Genomic DNA, 18,551 nt, shown 5'->3' on the forward strand with positions numbered 1-18,551 from the left:
CACCTGATTTTAGAGTGAATTTGCCTATTATTTATTACTGTTGCAAGCTTCACTCATTTTTGTTGTATGTCCTGATATATAATAATGGAACTTTTTTCTTCTTCAGCTTGACCAAGAATGTTCCAATATTTGTTTGCACTATGGCCTACCCCACTGTGCCTTGCCCTCTTCATGTATTTGAGCCAAGATACAGATTGATGATTCGAAGAAGTATACAGACTGGAACTAAACAGTTTGGGATGTGTGTCAGCGATACACAAAATGGGTATGCTTTTTATGTAAATATTTTTATTGATTCTGGAATTTTCTTTGAATGTTGCTGAGAACTTGCATGCTTGTTGCTTGAACTTTGATATTAATTGGAGTTTTTCCTTTAGTTTTGCAGATTATGGTTGTATGTTACAAATTAGAAATGTACATTTCTTGCCTGATGGGAGGTCTGTGGTTGACACAGTTGGAGGAAAGCGGTTTAGGGTTTTAAAAAGAGGGATGAAAGATGGATACTGCACTGCAGACATTGAATATCTGGAAGATGTTAAGGTATTAAAAACTATTCTTTTTCAGCATGCTCTGGTATACTGTGTCCTAGGCATTGTACACGCATAAAGGCTGATAGGAACATTAACCAGTTCTTCCTGTCAGAGACCCTCAATACTTAAACAGATTAGCTCCAAGTTACCTTTTCCTCATCTTGCTCTTAACCATCGTGAGTTCCAAGAGAACTTGGGAGACCAGCACCTAGATATATTGTTCATTTCTACTGGCTTGACAGCCAGCACAGTGCCTAGAATGTATGTGTGTATTTGCATGGTAATTGCTTAACAATAGCAGTGGATTCAATTGAACTTCCAATCCATGTAAGTTATGAAACCTGCTAATTCCTACCCTTTTCAACTGAATTTATTAGTAGTCAAAGCTGATATAATCATCAGTAGATTGAACTTTGATGTAAAGGTAAACACATAAAATCCTGGAAGAATTGTTCCATATTAAGATATGCCTAAGATAACCTAAAACTGAACACAGCACCCAACTGTGTCTAACTCTAGGGCATCACAGATAAAGCACTGTCCGTATAATTGTTGGTGATATCTTACCTGTGGAGGGTTATTGTGAAAATTTTTTCTTAGGGTTAATGCTAATAGGGTTAATGCTGCCCTTTTGGTATTTCCAGTACTTACTCTACCATCTGCAATTAGTTTAGGTACCAGAAAAATGATTTGTGATACTGTAAATATCAAATGAAAGGCAATTTTCTTTGGAAGGGCATTAGAAAAACATAGATCTTACACTCTCACTTGTTCATTGATCTGTTTGAGCCCTTCATCTCAGTCAGCACTTATTCAATGTTGGCATTAGGCATTTCTACAAACAGTGGCTCATTAAAATTTCAAAACGCTATGAGATAGCTAGCAGATGAGGAAAGAACTGAGGAGTATTAATTAGCCAAAGATCCTATAGGTAGTGTAAAAAAATAATTTAAAACCAGCTCTCTGGCTCCAAGTGCTATGTTTTATCATTATATCATATTGCTTCTCTGCTGATAAACTTGATTAATCGGATATTACCTGTCCTATCTTATTATAAAGATGTTATGGGGAAAGTCTGCTTTGTGCAGTGAGCCAAAAGTATTGTATGAGTTGGAATTTTGAGTTGACTGATACAGTCTGTGCCTTAGGAATATTTGGTTAATGGAATTATTTGCTAAAAGGTGATATTCTTTGTAAAACTAATAACCTTATTTTACTTTTATGTAAATTCACATCTTCATATATTGGATTTGCTGATAAAATTCCTTGAGTATGTGGCTAATCTTATGACTATATATAAATATATGACAGTAAATTAGCATATTGAGAGTATTATGGATTTGACGTTTAGGAAACTGAATTCTCTATGTCATTGTGGTCTTAGAAATGTCTCATAATTTTTCTTCATCTATATAATGATTTCTTGTTCATTCTGGAAAAGTTTCTCAAATTTGTTTTTTATATCAGTTGTTTTTTCCCTTGGTGTAGTAATTCTAATTTCTGTGACCTTTGATGACATTTTAAATTCTGTTATTGCAATGAAATTCCTTAACTTTAAAAGCTTGCCTTTAAAACTTCTGCCTACTTCTTAGCTCCTTTTTCTAACTCAGACTTTTATTTTTATCATTCCCTGTTTACTAGAGTTCATGGTTTGGTCCCTTGAATTTTGTAAAGGTAGAAAGCAGATACTTTTTTTTGGTAATAGTTTTTAACAAGTCACAAGTTTATTTTCTGGGGTTTTTTTTTTTTTTGGATCAAATTTTTTTTATTGAAGTAAGTTGATTTACAGTGTTGTGTTAATTTCTGCTGTACAGCAAATTGATTCAGTTATACATATGTAGACATTGTTTTTTTATATTCTTTTCCATTATGGTTTATCATAGGATATTGAGTATAGTTCTCTGTGCTATACAGTAGGGCCTTGTTGTTTATCCATGCTATATATAAAAGCTTACATCTGCTAACCTCAACTTCCCACTCCATCCCTCTCCCAGCCCCTTCCCCCTTGGCAACCCAACCACCAGTCTGTGATTGTGTTTCTGTTTTGTAGATAGGTTCATTTGTGTCATATTTTAGATTCCACATAAGTGATATCATATGGTCTTTTTCACTTAGTATGATAATCTCTAGTTGCATCTAAGTTGCGGGTATTTCATTCTTTTTTATGGCTGAGTATTATTCCATTGTGTATATGTACCACATCTTCTTTATCCATATTCCTCTGTCCACGGACATTTGTTTCCACGTCTTGGCTACTGTGAATAGTGTTGCTAAGAACATAGGGGTTGCATGTATCTTTTCAAATTATGGTGTTCTCTGGATATATGCCCAGGAGTGGGATTGCTGGATCATATGGTATTCTATTTTTAGTTTTCTGAGGAACCTCCATACTGGTTTTCCATATGGCTGCACCAACTTACACTCCCTTCAGCAGTACAGGAGGGTTCCCTTTTCTCCACATCCTGCCCAGCATTTGTTACTTGTAGACTTTTTAATGGTCTACACGGGCCATTCTAACCTGTGTGAGGTGGTACCTCATTGTAGTTTTGATTTGCATTTCTCTAATAATTAGTGATGTTGAGTAACTTTTCACGTGCCTCTTCGCCATCTGTATTTCTTCTTTGGAGAAATGTCTAATTAGGTCTTCTCCCATTTTTCAATAGGGTTACTTGTTTTCTTGTTGTTGAGTTGTATGAGCTGCTTATATATTTTGGAAATTAAGCCTGTGTTGGTCACATTGTTTGCAAATATTTTCTCCCATTCTGTAGATTGTCTTTTTGTTTTGTTTATGGTTTCCTTTGCTCTGCAAAACCTTACAAGTTTAATTAGGTCCCATCTGTTTATTTTTGCTTTTATTTCTGTTGCCTTGGTAAGAAAACATTGGTACAACTTGTGTCAGAGAATGTTTTACCTATGTTCTTTTCTAGGAGTTTTATGGTGTCATGTCTTATGTTTAAATCTTTAAGCCATTTTGAGTTTATTTTTGTGCATGGTGTGAGGGTGTGTTCTAACTTCACTGATTTACATGCAGCTGTCCAGCTTTCCCAACACCCCTTGCTGAAGAGATTGTTTTTTCCAACTGTATGTTCTTGCTTCCTTTATTGAAGATTGACTGTAGGTATGTGGGTTTATTTCTGGGCTCTACTCTGTTCCAGTGCCAGTACCACACTGTCTTTACATCATCCCACAGGTCTCTTATATTGCTTTCTTTTTTTTTTTTCATTTGGCTTCCTGTCTGCTGTTCTGATTAGATAATTTCCATTATTCTATCTTGCAAATCACTTATTCTTTCTTCATTATTCATTCTGCTATTCATTGTCTTTAGCTCAGCTTTTGTCTATGCAAATGAGTTTTCTAATTTCTTTGTTTCTCTCTTATAGTTTCTAGCTCCTTTTTACAGTAATCTGCATTTCTCTCAATAGCCTTTCTTAATTCCTTCCATATTTTCATTACCTCCTTTCTGACTCCGTGTCTGTTAGACTGAAGAAGTCAACTTCATTGTTCTTTCAGGGGAATTCTCTTGGTCTTTTAACTGGGAGTGTGGTTCCTCTGCTTCTTAATTTACTTATATTTCTCTTACTTTGTGAGTTTAGGAGAAACAATTATCTACTGTGGTCTGGGAGGTCTATTTATATGTGGGGCGTCCCTGTGTAGCGTGTGTGGGTTTAATATATTTGGTGCAAGGGTTGTTATATGCCTGTCGCCTCTTTCCTCAGTGTGTGCCGGCTGTTATCCCCTTGTTAGGGGTTGTGCAGATGCAGTCACTGGTGCCTGGCCCTGGGAGGGGAGGCAGGAGGTGGCTTGCACCCACTCCTGCTCCTGGAGTCTGGGAGGGAGGCAGTGGCAGCTTGTGACAGAGTCTCAAGCACATGCCGGCGGTATCCTGCCCTCTGCGAGCGCACACATGGGAAAAAGGCTACAATGGCAGGTCCCACCCCTCCCCTTGAGCACCCCCCAAACAATGGCACCTGGCCTCTAAGGCGACCCAGGCTTCCTCCTCATACACACTCAGTTGCGGTTGCACCAGATTTCTAGCTACCACCTCCAGGCTGTCCACACAGCCAACCCCAGTCCTCTCGCTGGGTCTGATCTCTGAAGCCCGAGTACCAGCACCCAGCCCCGGCTGACATGCATCTCAGGCTGGGGAGCCCACAGTGGCAGCACTGACCATCTGTCCTCTCTCCACTCTGGCTGCCACAAACCAGCTGCTGTGTTCTCCAAGGTTCTGAAGCTCCCTACTGTCCTGGCCAATCTCCTTGCCAGTGAAGGGGCTTCCCAGGGTCTAGGAACTTTTCCTCTTTCCCAGCTCCCTCCCAGGGGCACAGGTCCTGTCCTGAGTCCTTTCTCATTTTCTTTTTTTTCTGTCTTCTTTTTTTCCTACCTGGCTACATGGTGATTTTCTTGCCCTTTCAGCAGTCTGAGGTCTTCTGCCAGTGTTCAGTAGATATTCTGGGAGAATCATTCCACGTGTACTCATTCCACATGTAGATTTTTGATGTTTTTGAGGGAGAAGGTGAGCTTCACATCCTACTACTTCACCATCTTGATCCCAGCCCCACAAGTTTATTTCTTGCTCATATCAAGACCAATGTGTGTTAGCAGAGGACTGAATCTTGTATAGCCAATTCCAAGACCAGAATTCTTGAATCATATGGCTCTTCTACCTTTCTTTAAAATTTTTTCATGTGGTAAAATATACATGACATAAAATTTACCATTTTAACCATTTTTACATATGCAGTTCAGTGGCATTAAGCACATTCACATTATTGTGAAAAAGCAGATGCTTTTTCAACTTTGGTTTTATTTTTCATTTCAAATCCTTCAAAAATAACAAGTATGTTCTTCTGTCTCTTGTGTGCTATAGTGTTACCTTTTATACGTCAGGATATTTTCAGAGACCCGTTGTTGTTTTTTATTGAGTCATTCTTGAAGTAGGAAAGGCTGACTCAGGCCTGGTATTTGTTCAGATGCATTAATGTATGTGAAATATAGTGCTCCCTGGCATGGACTGAGTGGGATATGAGTGTTAAAGAAATCAATATGAGACGGATGAGTTAATGTTCCATCTTCCCACCTGTGTTTTATGAGACTAGTCTTCTGGATCTTAGGCTGGAAGGCTGATGCATTTAATTTGATACTTGCAGTTTGATGAACCAGTAGTCCAAAGGGCGTACACGGGATGGAGGTAGCTACAGCCTTGGGCCTTGACAGCAGCAGCAGTTCATCACTGTATGATGATTGTAGGATGTATTCTCTCTCTTTTGATATTCTGGCTTTATATGCTAAGTTATTTGTTGCAGTTGTTTTTTTTTTTTTGACCCAGTTCCCTGGTAAAAGGCGTAATTATGCTTTTCCTCTGTCCTATTACTGCTTTTGCTGTGGCACCTGCACCTTAAACCTCCCCCAATCTTTCCTTTCATTGTAGCAACTGTATTCCTCTGTTTTTTTTTGTTCCACTGCTTTCAAAGGCCGCTGATCCATAAAGATGAATTCCCAGTCCCTGTAGACCTTTATCTGAGAACTAACTCTCCATCTTACCCCTCCCAGTTAGGGGCTGTTAGTTGGCTTCTGCAGTGCTGCACTGCTAACTCAGTAAGGCTAGGTCAGCTACGCTCAGAGGTCAAGGCTTGCTGTCTTTCTTAGTCTGGCCCATTGGCACTCTGTGAGGCAGAAACGTATGGTGTTTACTGCATAAGAATAATACTCTGATCCAGCACTGAAATAGGTATTCCCTATTTTTTATGGGTTTTTTTTCCCATTTCTATAGGGATGGATGGGAAGATTAGACACAGACACCTTACTAACTGTTGTATTTCTAGGTTGAGAATGAAGATGAGATAGAGAACCTCCGACAGCTTCACAATTTGGTCTACTCTCAAGCCTGCAGCTGGTTTCAGAATTTAAGAGACAGATTTCGAAGCCAAATTCTTCAGCACTTTGGATCAATGCCCGGGAGGGAGGAAAACCTCCAGGTATGATGGCTTTGATATTGTTTCCAAAAGTCTCACTTTTTGTGTAAACCCAAATTGGTAGATTTTTTTTTTCTGTTATAAATTTATTTATTTATTTATTTTTGGCTGAGTTGGGTCTTTGTTGCTGTGCGCAGGCTTTCTCTAGTTGCTGGAAGTGGGGGCTACTCTTCATTGAGGTGCACGGGCTTCTCATTGCGGTGGCTTCTCTTGTTGCGGGGCATAGGCTCTAGGCATGCAGGCTTCAGTAGTTGTGGCGCACGGGCTTAGTTGCTCCGCAGCCTGTGGGATCTTCCCGGACCAGGGCTTGAACCCGTGTCCCCTGCATTGGCAGGCGGATTCTTAACTACTGTGCCACCAGGGAAGTCCTGAAATTGGTAGATTTTTAAGTTTCTTCATCTTCAGTTTTGCACATCTCCTTTGTCCTGTCTTTAGATTCATGACCATATTCTCTAGCATAGCACAGGGGTATCCACTGCATCTTATATAGAAAGAGGATGGAAACAGTGTCAGGTGAGATGTGTATAGGAGCAAGTGCATAAGGAGAAAGCCCCCAGCTGAGGATTTTCCAGAAGGGAGGGATAAGGAATTAAAAATGGGACATGGGAGATAGATAGGATCAAGATGGCAGAGGAGTAGGACATGGAGCTCACCTTCTCCCACGAATACATCACAATTACATCTACATGTGGAACGATTCTCACAGAACATCTACTGAATGCTGGCAGAAGACCTCAGACTTCCAAAAGGGCAAGAAAATCTACACATAACTGGGTAGGACAAAAGAAAGAGAGGAATTGGGATGGGACCTGCACCCCTGGGAGGGAGCTTTGGAAGAGGAAAGGTTTCCGGACACTGGGAAGTCCCCTCACTGGTGGGGAGATCAGCTGGGACAGAGGGGGAGCGTCAGAGACACGGAGGAGAGCACAACCACCAGTGTGCAGAGGGCAAAGCAGAGAGAGACCTGCCCAGATGGTCGGTGCCACCGAGCACTCACCAACCTGAGACACTTGTCCATGGGGGCAGGAGGGGGCTGGGTGCTGAGGCTCAGGCTTCGGAGGTCAGACCCTGGGGAGAGGACTGTGGTTGGCTGTGTGGAGACAGCCTGATGGGGCTAGGGTGTAGGGCCCCACGACCAAGGGAATATGGGAAGACCTGGGACTGCCAGAGAGGCAAGGTGCCATTGTTGGGGGGGTGTGCAAGGAGAGGGTCAGGACTGCCATAGGAGCTTCCTTCTCTGAGCACACACTCTCAGGCAACAGGGCGCTGCCTACATGAGCTCCAGGGGCGGGTGCAAGCTGCAGCTGCCATCTCGGACTCCAGAGGCAGGTGCAGACCACTGCTGCTGCTGAGGGTCCCACGACCGCGTGCCAACCGCTGCCCCCTCCTCCCTGGCAGTGTACATAAGCCACGCACCTGCACACCCCGATCCAGGGGACAACGGCCAGCACACGCTGAGCAAAGGGGCAACAGGCATCCAAACCAAGAACAGCCCTCATGCCAAAAAATTATTAAACCCACACAAGCTACGTAGGGATGCTCCCGCATATAAATAGCCCTCCAAGACTACAGTACATAATTGTTTCTCCTAAACTGACAGAGTAAGAGAAATACAAGTAAAATGAAGACACAGAGAGACCACTCCCAGTTAAAAGACCAAGAGAATTCCCCTGAAGGAACAATGAAACAGACCTCTTCAGTCTAATAGATACCGAGTTCAAAAAAGGAGGTAATGAAAATACTGAAGGAATTAAGAAAGGCCATCGACAGAAATGCAGATTACTGTAAAAAGAAACCAGAAGGAAGAGCCAAGAAAAATTAGAAAATTCATTTGCAGAGATGGAAGCTGAGCTAAAGGCAATGATAGCAGAATGAATAATGAAGAAAGAATAAGTGATCTGCAATATAGAATAATAGAAATTACCCAATCAAAACAACAGACAGGAAACCAAATGAAAAAAACAAAAAAGAAAAAAAAAAGCAATGTAAGAGATCTGTGGGACAATATAAAGCTGGCCAATCTATGCATAGTAGGGATTCCAGAGAGGGAAGAAAGAGAAAAAGGGATTGAAGATGTATTTGAAGAAATTATGGCTGAAAACTTCCCAAACCTAAAGAAGGAAACATATCCAGCTACAGGAAGCACAGAGGGGGTCCCAAACAAGAGGAACCCAAACAGACCCACACTAAGACATATTATAATTAAAATGGCAAAAGTTAAAGAGAGGCTTCTAAAGGCAGCAAGAGAAAAACAGAGTTAATTTCCTATAATTCTATCAGCTGATTTCTCTACAGAAACATTGCAGGCCAGAAGGGAGTGGCAAGATATATTCAGAGTCCTGAAAGGGGAAAACCTGCAACCTAGGGTACTCTACCCAGCAAGATTATCAGTTAGGATAGAAGGAGAGATAAAGAATTTCTCAGACAAGCAAAAACTAAAAGAATACAGCAATACTAAACTTATCTTAAAAAATTATTGAAAGGTCTTCTCTAAATAAAAAAGCAGCAAGAAGATATAGGAAGGAGGAAATCACAATTGGAAAGTAAATAAACTAGCGAGTATACACATCAAAAAGAAAAAAAATAAAAAACCCCTATTTGTGAAAGCAACAATAAACACAAGGAATAGCAAAAGGATAAACATTAAGATGTAAAAAAAGGACATCAAAACCATAAAATGTAGAGAAGGAAAGTAAGAAAATGTAGATTCTTTAAGAATGTGTTTGAGCCTACATGACTATCAGTCTAAAGCAAGCACATATAGGAAGGGGTTAATGTACTTGAAAAACAGGGCAACCACAAATCAAAAGCATACAACAGATTCACAAAACCCAAAAAGAGAACACAAGCATAAAATAAAAGAAACAAAGAATCAACTGGAAAGCAAGGTTTAAAATGGCAATAAATACACATGTATCAATAATTACCTTAAATGTCAATAGACTGAATGTTCTGATCAAAAGACAGAGTGGCAGATTACATTACACAACAAGAGTCTATAATATGCTGCCTACAAGAGAGCCACCTTAGGGCAAAGGACACACATAGACTGAAAGTGAGGGGATGGAAAAAAAGGTATTTCATACAAATGGAAATGACAAGAAAGCAGCAGTTGCAATAATACTCGTATCAGACAAAATAGACTTTAAAACGAAGGCCATAAAAAAAGGCAAAGAAGGACACTATATAATGATAAAAGGATCAATATAAGAAGAGGATTATGCGCTTGTCAACATATATGCACCTAAATACATAAAGCAAATACTAACAGATAAAGGGAGAAATTGATGGGAATACAATAATAGTAGGAGACTTTAACACCCCCCTCACAATAAATGGACACATCTTCTAGATAGAAAATCAATAAGGTACAGAGATCCTAAATGATACAACAGTGAGACTTAATTGATATTTTCAGGACATTATATCCAAAAAAACCCAGAATACACATTCTTTTCAAGTGCACATACTAGAGCACAAAACTAACCTCAAAAAATTTAAGAGTATAGAAATTATTTCAAGCATTTTCTCTGACCACAACAGCATGAAACTAGAAATCAACCACAGGAAAAGAAATGAGAAACAATTACATGGAGACTACTAAACAACATGCTACTAAAAAAACCAATGGGTCAACGAGGAAATCAAACAGTAAATTAAAAAATACCTTGAGACAAACAACAATCTATGGGATGCAGCAAAAGCAGTTCTTAGAACAAAGTTCATAGCAATACAGGCCTTCCTCAAAAAACAAGAAAAATCTCAAATAAACAACCTAACCTATCACCTAAAAGAATCAGAAGAACAACAAAACCTAAAGCCAGCAGAAGGAAGGAAATAATAAAGATCAGGGAGGAAATAAAATAGAGGTTAAAAAATATAGAAAAAAATCAATAAAACCAATAGCTGGTTCTTTGAAAGGATAAACAAGATTTTCAAACCTCTGGCCAGGCTCACCAAGAAAAGAGAACCCAAATAAAATAAGAAATGAAAAAGAAATCTCAACCAATATGCCAACAACTTTGACAAATTTGACAACCTAGATGAAATGGACAAGTTTCTACATACAACCCACCAAAACTGAATCAAGAAGAAATAGATAATTTGAACAGACTGATCACCAGAAGTGAAATAGAATCTGTAATTAAAAAAACAAACAAAAAAAGAAACTCCCTACAAAGAAAAGTCCAGGGCCAGATGGCTTCACAGGTGAATTCTACCACACATCCAAAGAAGAACTTATTCCAATTCTCAAACTCTTCCAAAGACTGAGGAGGAGGGAACACTCCCAAGGACATTCTATGAAGCCACCGTCACCCTGATACCAAACCAGATAAAGACACCACCAAAAAAAAAAAAAAAAAAATTACAGGCCAGTATCTTTGATGAATATAGATGCAGAAATTCTCAACAAAATATTAGCAAACTGAATCCAACAACACATAAAAAAAGATCATACACCACAACCAAGGGGGAGTTATCCCAAGTTCACAAGGATGGTTCAACATATGCAAATCAATCAGTGGGATACACCATATCAAGAAAAGACAAAAAACACATGATCATCTCAACAGATGCAAAAAAGCATCTGTCAATATTCACCATCCATTCATGATAAAAACTCTTACCAAAGTGGGTATAGAGGGAACATATCTCCATATAATAAAAGCTATTTATGACAAACCCACAGCCAGTGTAATACTAAATGGTGAAAAGCTGAAAGCCTTCCTGCTAAAATCTGGAACAAGACAAGGATGCCTGCTCTCACCTCTTCTATTCAACATAGTATTGGAAGTCCTAGCCACAGCAATCAGACAAGAAATAAAAATCCAAATTGGAAAGGAAGAGGTACAATAGTCACTATATGCAGATGACATGATACTATATATAAAAAACCCTAAAGACTCCACACAAAAGCTACTAGATCTAATAAATGAATTCAGCAAAGTAGCAGGATACAAGATTAACATACAGAATTCGGTTACATTTCTTTACACTAACAATGAAATATCAGAAAGGGAATGTAAAAATCAATACCTTTTAAAATTGCACCAAAAAATAAAATAAAGGACTAAAGAGAATTCAAAGAAATGGAAAGATATCCCATACTCTTGGATTGGAAGGATTAATATTGTTAAAATGGCAATATTACCTAAAGCAATCTACAGATTTAATGTGATCTCTATCAAATCACCCATGAAATTTTTCACAGAACTAGAACAAATAATCCAAAAATTTATATAGACCATAAAAGACCCAGAATTGCCAGAGCAATCCTGAGGAAAAAAAACGAAGCAGGAGGCATAACTCTCCCAGACTTTAGACAATACTACAAAGCTACAGTCATCAAAATAGTGTGGTATTGGTACAGAAACAGACATACAGATCAAGGGAACAGAATAAAGAAATAAACCCATACACCTACAGTCAATTCATCTTCAATAAAGGAGGCAAGAATATAAAATGGGAAAAAGATGGTCTCTTCAGCAAGGGGTGCTGGGAAAGTTGTACAGCTGTGTGTAAATCAGTGAAGTTAGAACACACCCTCACAGCGTGCACAAAAATAAACTGAAAATGGCTTAAAGACTTAAGACGACACCATAAAACTCCTAGAAGAGCATAGGCAAAACATTCCCTAACACAATTTGTACCAGTGTTTTCTTAGGTCAGCCTCCCAAGGCAATAGAAACAAAAGCAAAAATAAACAGATGGGACCTAATCAAACTTACAAGCTTTTGCACAGCAAAGGAAACCATAAACAAAACGAAAAGACAAACTACAAAATTAGAGAAAATATTTGCAAATGATGTGACTGACACAGGCTAATTTCCAAAATGTGTAAGCAGCTCATACAACTCAACAACAAAAAAACAAACAACCCAATCAAAAAATGGGCAGAAGACCTAAATAGACATTTCTCCAAAGAAGATATACAGATTGCCAACAAACACATGAAAGGATGCTCAACATAGCTAATAGAAAAATGCAAATCAAAACTACAATGGGGTACTACCTCACACAGGTCAGAATGGCCACTATTATAAAGGCCACAGGGCTCTGCTCTGCCAGTGGTTAAGAATCTGCCTTCCAATGCAGGGGACACAGGTTCGATCCCTGGTAGGGGAACTAAAATCCCACATGCCACAGGGCAACTAAGCCCATGTGCTCTAGAGCCCGCGCCCCACAACTAGAGAACCTGCATGCTGCACCTGCTGAGCCCGTGCACCACAAGTACTGAGCCCGCACGCCATAACTAGAGAAAAGCCCATGCACCAAAACGAAAGATCCCACATGCCACAGTGAAGATCCCACATGCCGCAACTGACCCCATGCAGCCAAATAAATAATGTTTTTTTAAAAAAAAAAAAGGCCCCAAGTAACAAATGCTAGAGAGGGTGTAGAGAAAAGGGAACTTTCCTACACTGAAGGTGGGAATGAAAGTTGGTGCAGCCACTATGGAAAACAGTATGGAGGTTCCTCAAAAAGCTAAAAGTAGAGTTGCCATATGATCCAGCAATCCCACTCCTGGGCAAATATCCAGACAAAACTTTAATTCAAAAAGATACATACATCCCTATGTTCATAGCAGCACTATTCACAATAGCACATGTCACAAGACATGGAAACAACCTAAATGTCCATCGATAGAAGAATGGATAAAGAAGATGTGGTACATATATATATACAATGAAATACTACTCAGCCAGGACAAAATAATGCTATTTGCAGCAACATGAATGCAACTAGAGATTATCATACTAAATGAAGTAAATCAGAAAGAGAAAGATAAATACTGTATGATATCACTTACATGTGGAATCTAAAATATGGCACAAATGAACCTGTCATGAACCTATCTACAAAACAGAAATGGACTAGCAGACGTAGAGAACAGACTCATTGTTGCCAAGGGGGAGGTGGGGAGGGAGAGGGATGGACTGGGAGTGTGGGGTTGGTAGATGCAAACTATTACATGTAGAATGGATAAACAACAACGTCCTACTGTATAGCACAGGGAACTATATCCAATCTCCTGGGATAAACCATAATGGAAAAGAATATAAAATAAGAATGTATATATGTGTATAATTGAGTCACTTTGCTTTACAGCAGAAATTAACACAACATTGTAAATCAACTATACTTAAATTAAAAAAAAAAAAAAGAAAAAAAAAAAGGGGACATGGTACCATCTAGTAAATTGTGCCTCTAAGACAGCTATGTCTTCGAGCCTCTTAGCTTTGCTGTTATTCTTTTGAGAGTTGTATCATTTTCTATACTTCTAAAAAATCTTGTCACCTCTTCTGTTATCCCCAGCTTTTTACCCTGCCACTTTAATTCATTTTTGTCTCTTCATGTTTATACTTCACTCCTCCTGAAACTATTGTTCTTATGGTCTTGATCTGGAATTTAGGGTTTACATTTAAGTTTAATCTAATTAGCATATAGCAGGTGCTTTCTGGTCAAGCAGAGCACTGCAAGAGGCATAAAGAAGAGTTCCTATCCTGGAAAATCTGGTAATAGACCCACCAAAGCATTAGGCATAAGCATTTTTGAATTGAGTTGGATACAATGATTGTGGTCAGATGGGAATAGATTACATAAAGGAATGGCTGTAAATGAATATCAGATGGACAGAGAATTGATCCCCCTGTGATGGACACTGTCTCTCATTCCAGTTTTAAAAGGTCGGCCTACATCTGTCTGAATCTCAATTGAATCCTTCACCTGAACTTGAAATTTCAACATCACATCATCTCCAAATTGAGTTCTCATTCTGTGTCCAGCATAATATCAGTTGCCACGTGTTTGTTTTATCCTGGCTACCTGAATCTGATTGAACTTGATAGAAACAGCTTTTGATGAGCACAGAATTGAATAAGTACATTTTAAATGTTAACAAACCAACTTGTAGAAAATTTCAACATTACTTTCCAATCACCTCCACCACCCTCACTTTTATTATGCAGTCGTCTTCCACTGCTTTCAGTTAGTCATACTGTATGAGTCAGGATTCAGTCAGGAAAACAAAAGCAGCCACTCTATATATCCCGGGAGTGAAGGGTTTATTGTCGGAATTAAAGTTGACACCCCCATTGGGAGAGCTGGAGGAGGGAGGATCAGATCAGGCCATCGTCAGCAGAGCTCAGGGACTCTCTTCCTGACACAGTGGAGCACGGGCTCAGGACTTCAGGGGAAGCTGCTGTCATCCCTGGGAATCCCAGGGCAGTCCCCACCAGTATCTCAGTTTGCAGTAGTGGAGCAGGTGGTTTTCAAGAATGCTCTGGAAAGCTTCTGCAAATCTCACATCTGCCCACACTTGGCAACAGCCTCCAGAGAACAATGGCTTCCTCTCCCAACTTCCAAATCTTGAAAGAGTGCCTCTCATTGGTCATGTTTAACCTGGAACCACCCCCCCACATGGGGGGGGAGGGAATCCTGGGAAATGTAGTAGTTTCTGATGTCTCTAAAGTATGGAAGGTGGCAGTGATGCTGAGTTGACAACAGGCAGGACACAGATAAGTCCAGTTTGATTCTAGGAGGAGCTTATTGATATCAATTCATGTCATAGCTCCTTTTGTCATTCTGAAACTTCATGTTTTAGGTTCAGTAAAAATCAATTCAGTGTGTAGTAAAGGTGGCTTAAACGTTCTTGTATATAAGTTCCTAATTCATTCCATAGCCAGTAGTCAGCCCCTGCAGCATCAGATGAAGTTCTTTGCTGGAGATATGTTTATTTCTCAAATGAAACTGGAAGCTGAGACTTTTCCTATATCCTTCCTAGGATTCCTTCCTAGGATTCCACAATTCTTTGAAGACATTTAAAAATATCAATTAACTTGTCTTAATATTTTATTTATTTATTTTTTTTGGCCATGCCGTGTGGCATGCAGGACCTTAGTTACCCGACCAGGGATTGAACCCATGCCCCCTGCATTGGAAGCACAGAGCCTTAACCACTGGACCACTAGGGAAGTCCCTTAGTGTTTTAAATATATATTTTAAGAAAGCAGTTCTCAACTGGGGACAGTTTTGCCCCTGTGGGACATTTGGCAATATCTGGAGACAATTTGACCATCAGAACTGGGGGAGGTGCTACTTACTGGCAGCTAGTAGACAGAGGTCAGAGATGTGCTAAACATGCTACAATGCACAGGACAGTCCCCATAACACAGAATTGTCCAGCCCCAGAAGCCAGTAGCCTGAGATTGAGATACCCTGTTTAGGTCAGTGAAGAGGAAAGAGTGCTATGAGGCAGGTCTGGATTATTTGAATCTTGGCTCTGCCACATATGAGCTGAGATATCTTGGACAATTTGCATTATATTTATGAGCTTCAGTTTCCCCATTTTATATGGGCATAATAGTGCCCTCCTTACATGATGGATAAAGGATTTGAGATAGCCATTCTGACAGGTGTGAGATGATAGCTCACTGTGGTTTTGATTTGCATTTCCCTGATGATTAGTGATGTTGAGATATCACCTCATACCTGTCAGAATGGATATTGTCAAGAAGACAAGAATAACAAGTATTAGTGAGGATGTGGAGAGAAAAGGAAACACTCGTGCACTGTTGGTGGGAGTGTAAATTGGTGCAGCCACTGTGGAAAACGGTATGGAAGTTCCTCAAAAAAATTAAAAATTGTACTATCATGAGATCCAGCAATGCCACTCCTGAGTATATATCCAAGGAAAATGAAAACACTAATTTGAAAAGATACATGCACCCCAGTGTTCACAGCAGCATTATTTACAATTGCCAAGATATGGAAACAACCTAAGCCCATCAACAGAAGAATGAATAAAGATGTGGTGTGTGTGTGTGTGTGTATGTGTGTATATCTACAATGGAACTCTACTCAGCCATAAAAAAGAAAGAAATTTTGCCATTTGTGACAACATGGATGGACCTGGAGATTATCATAATAAGTGAAATAAGTCAGAAAGACAAATACTGTATGTTTTCACTTCTATGTGGAGTATAAAAAAATAAAACAAATGAACAAACAACAAAACCGAAACAGACTCACAGATACAGAAAACAAATGGTGGTTACCAGAGGGAAGTGAAGGAGGCGGAGGGGTAAAGGGGATTAAAAGATACAAACTACTAGGTATAAAATAGGTAAGTTACAAGGACGTAAAGTGCAGCACAGGGAATACAGTCAACATTTTATAATAACTTTATATGGAGGATAATCTATAAAAATACTAAATCACTATGTTGCACACCTGAAACTAACAGTATTGTAAGTCAACTATACTTCAATTAAAATTTTTTTGAGTTAGAAAAAGAATCTAACACCATAAAGTGCTCAATACAGATTAGCTTGGTGGTGGTTTTTTACTGCTGTAATTACATAAATATTTGTTTTATTAACACTGTACAACGTGGATTCTTTTTAGGCAATCCCTAACGGACCCGCCTGGTGTTGGTGGCTTCTTGCCGTCCTCCCCGTCGACCCCCGCTATCAGCTGTCGGTTTTGTCAATGAAGTCTTTGAAAGAACGGTTGACAAAGATACAGCATATACTGACTTATTTTTCTAGAGACCAATCTAAGTAACCAACTGCTTGGATCTTCCTCTAAAATTACCCTAATCTGGCTGTGGTGATGGCCAGATTGTCCGCTGCCTTTGCACATCCAGTGCTGGTTTGAGAGATGTAATGAAACTGTTCTTTTTTTTTTCTTTTTCCTTCAACCTCCTGAATCATGTGGTTCTGCAAACAAATACCTTCAACTAGGATTTAGACCACTAAGAACTTGCACAGAAAAACACACACTAAATGTGTGTTAAACCTCTACATTGTGATGAAGTTGCACTATGTACCATACTCTAAATGAAATGAGAACTCTGCGTGTGGGTGCGTGTGTGTGTGGGTGCGTGGGTGCGTGCGTGCGTGCCCGTGTGGGTGGTATGGGTGCATTTTCTCTGGCTTTAAAATTTTAAAAGAAAAAAAAAAGCCATAGAGAGCAGAACTTGCCGAGGGTCATTTATTGCCCAAGTTTACAACAGTAGCGATACAAGTTTTTGCAAATTGAATTTGCCTCAGATTTCTCTGTCCTGATGCTTAATTTGCACAAGTACGTAAGCTATGGTATTGAGTATCACTCTTTGTCGGAAATACCGCTCTTGCTGAACTGTCTTGACCATTGACTAGGACACAGTTTCTTATTTATGTAAATACTTGCATCCCAATAGCCAACAGGCATCGGATGCAGAACCTAGAGCCAGTTTTCAGGAACAATTGCAAACCTGACTTGGTACTGTGCATCTATTCATAAAACACTTAAAACTGTGAAAATATGGTTTACACTTAACTGTACATAAAGGTAAATGGAGAACTCAGTTCAGTACCAGTTAGTTTGTACATTTTAGGGGGCGCTTTTCACATTAACTGCCCATCTATGTAATTTATAGTTTGACATGATATGTTTGTTTAAAAAAATTACATAGTATAAACCCATTAAGGATCTAAGGGAAGAGAAGAAGCTTAATGTAGAACTAAGCTTTTAAAGTATGTTGGTTTTTTGGTTTTTTTTTTTTAATTCTCGTCTTGGTGCAAATGTTAGTTATGCCTTATTCATATCACAGTTAGATCACCATGCTGTGACATGGTCTGTATTCATGCTGCCCTAGATACTTTTGTAATTATTTGTTGCAGACTTGTGACTGTCCCTCTTAACTTTCTTTTATGTAAGTAATTTGTAAAAGTTTCTTAAAAATTTTGGTTTTGCTTATTTAATTTTGAATAAAAGCTAAATTCATAATACTTTTTTTTTCTTAATGATTAGGTTAATGTCAAAAAAAGATCAGCGGAGGAATCAAGCTACACAGAGTAGAGAACAGATGAGTTTTGCCTACTGTTTTGTGCTGTGAGATGTAAGCTATAGCTTTCAAAATACTTTTTTTTTTTGGTCATCTTTTGACCAAACAATGAAGTGTCTTAAGGAAAGTTTAGGCCTAGAACCATCCTCTAAAGCAGGGGTCCCCCAACCCCCAGACTGGTACCAGTCCGTGGCCTGTTAGGGACCAGGCCGCACAGCA

The 18,551-nt window shown here is 39.3% G+C and overlaps 1 protein-coding gene across 4 annotated transcripts in view; it reads left to right on the forward strand.

The window, feature by feature from the left end:
* The window catches only part of LONRF1 (LON peptidase N-terminal domain and ring finger 1), a 45,840-nt gene extending 27,567 nt beyond the window's left edge, over positions 1 to 18,273 (forward strand). For 3 of the 4 annotated variants that reach the window (XM_036838931.1, XM_036838932.1, XM_036838933.1), the window contains 4 exons: positions 107 to 265; positions 378 to 540; positions 6,353 to 6,505; positions 16,910 to 18,273. In XM_036838931.1, coding sequence (XP_036694826.1) covers positions 107 to 265; positions 378 to 540; positions 6,353 to 6,505; positions 16,910 to 17,068 — 634 coding nt within the window. In that variant the 3' untranslated portion in view covers positions 17,069 to 18,273. Of the gene's footprint in view, positions 1 to 106; positions 266 to 377; positions 541 to 6,352; positions 6,506 to 16,909 lie in introns of those variants that run through there. The other variant, XM_036838934.1, reaches the window with a different exon arrangement.
* The last annotated feature ends 278 nt before the right edge of the window (positions 18,274 to 18,551 follow it).

The sequence above is a fragment of the Balaenoptera musculus genome, chromosome 21 (assembly GCF_009873245.2).
Source record: "Balaenoptera musculus isolate JJ_BM4_2016_0621 chromosome 21, mBalMus1.pri.v3, whole genome shotgun sequence".
NCBI classification, from domain to species: Eukaryota; Metazoa; Chordata; class Mammalia; order Artiodactyla; family Balaenopteridae; genus Balaenoptera; species Balaenoptera musculus.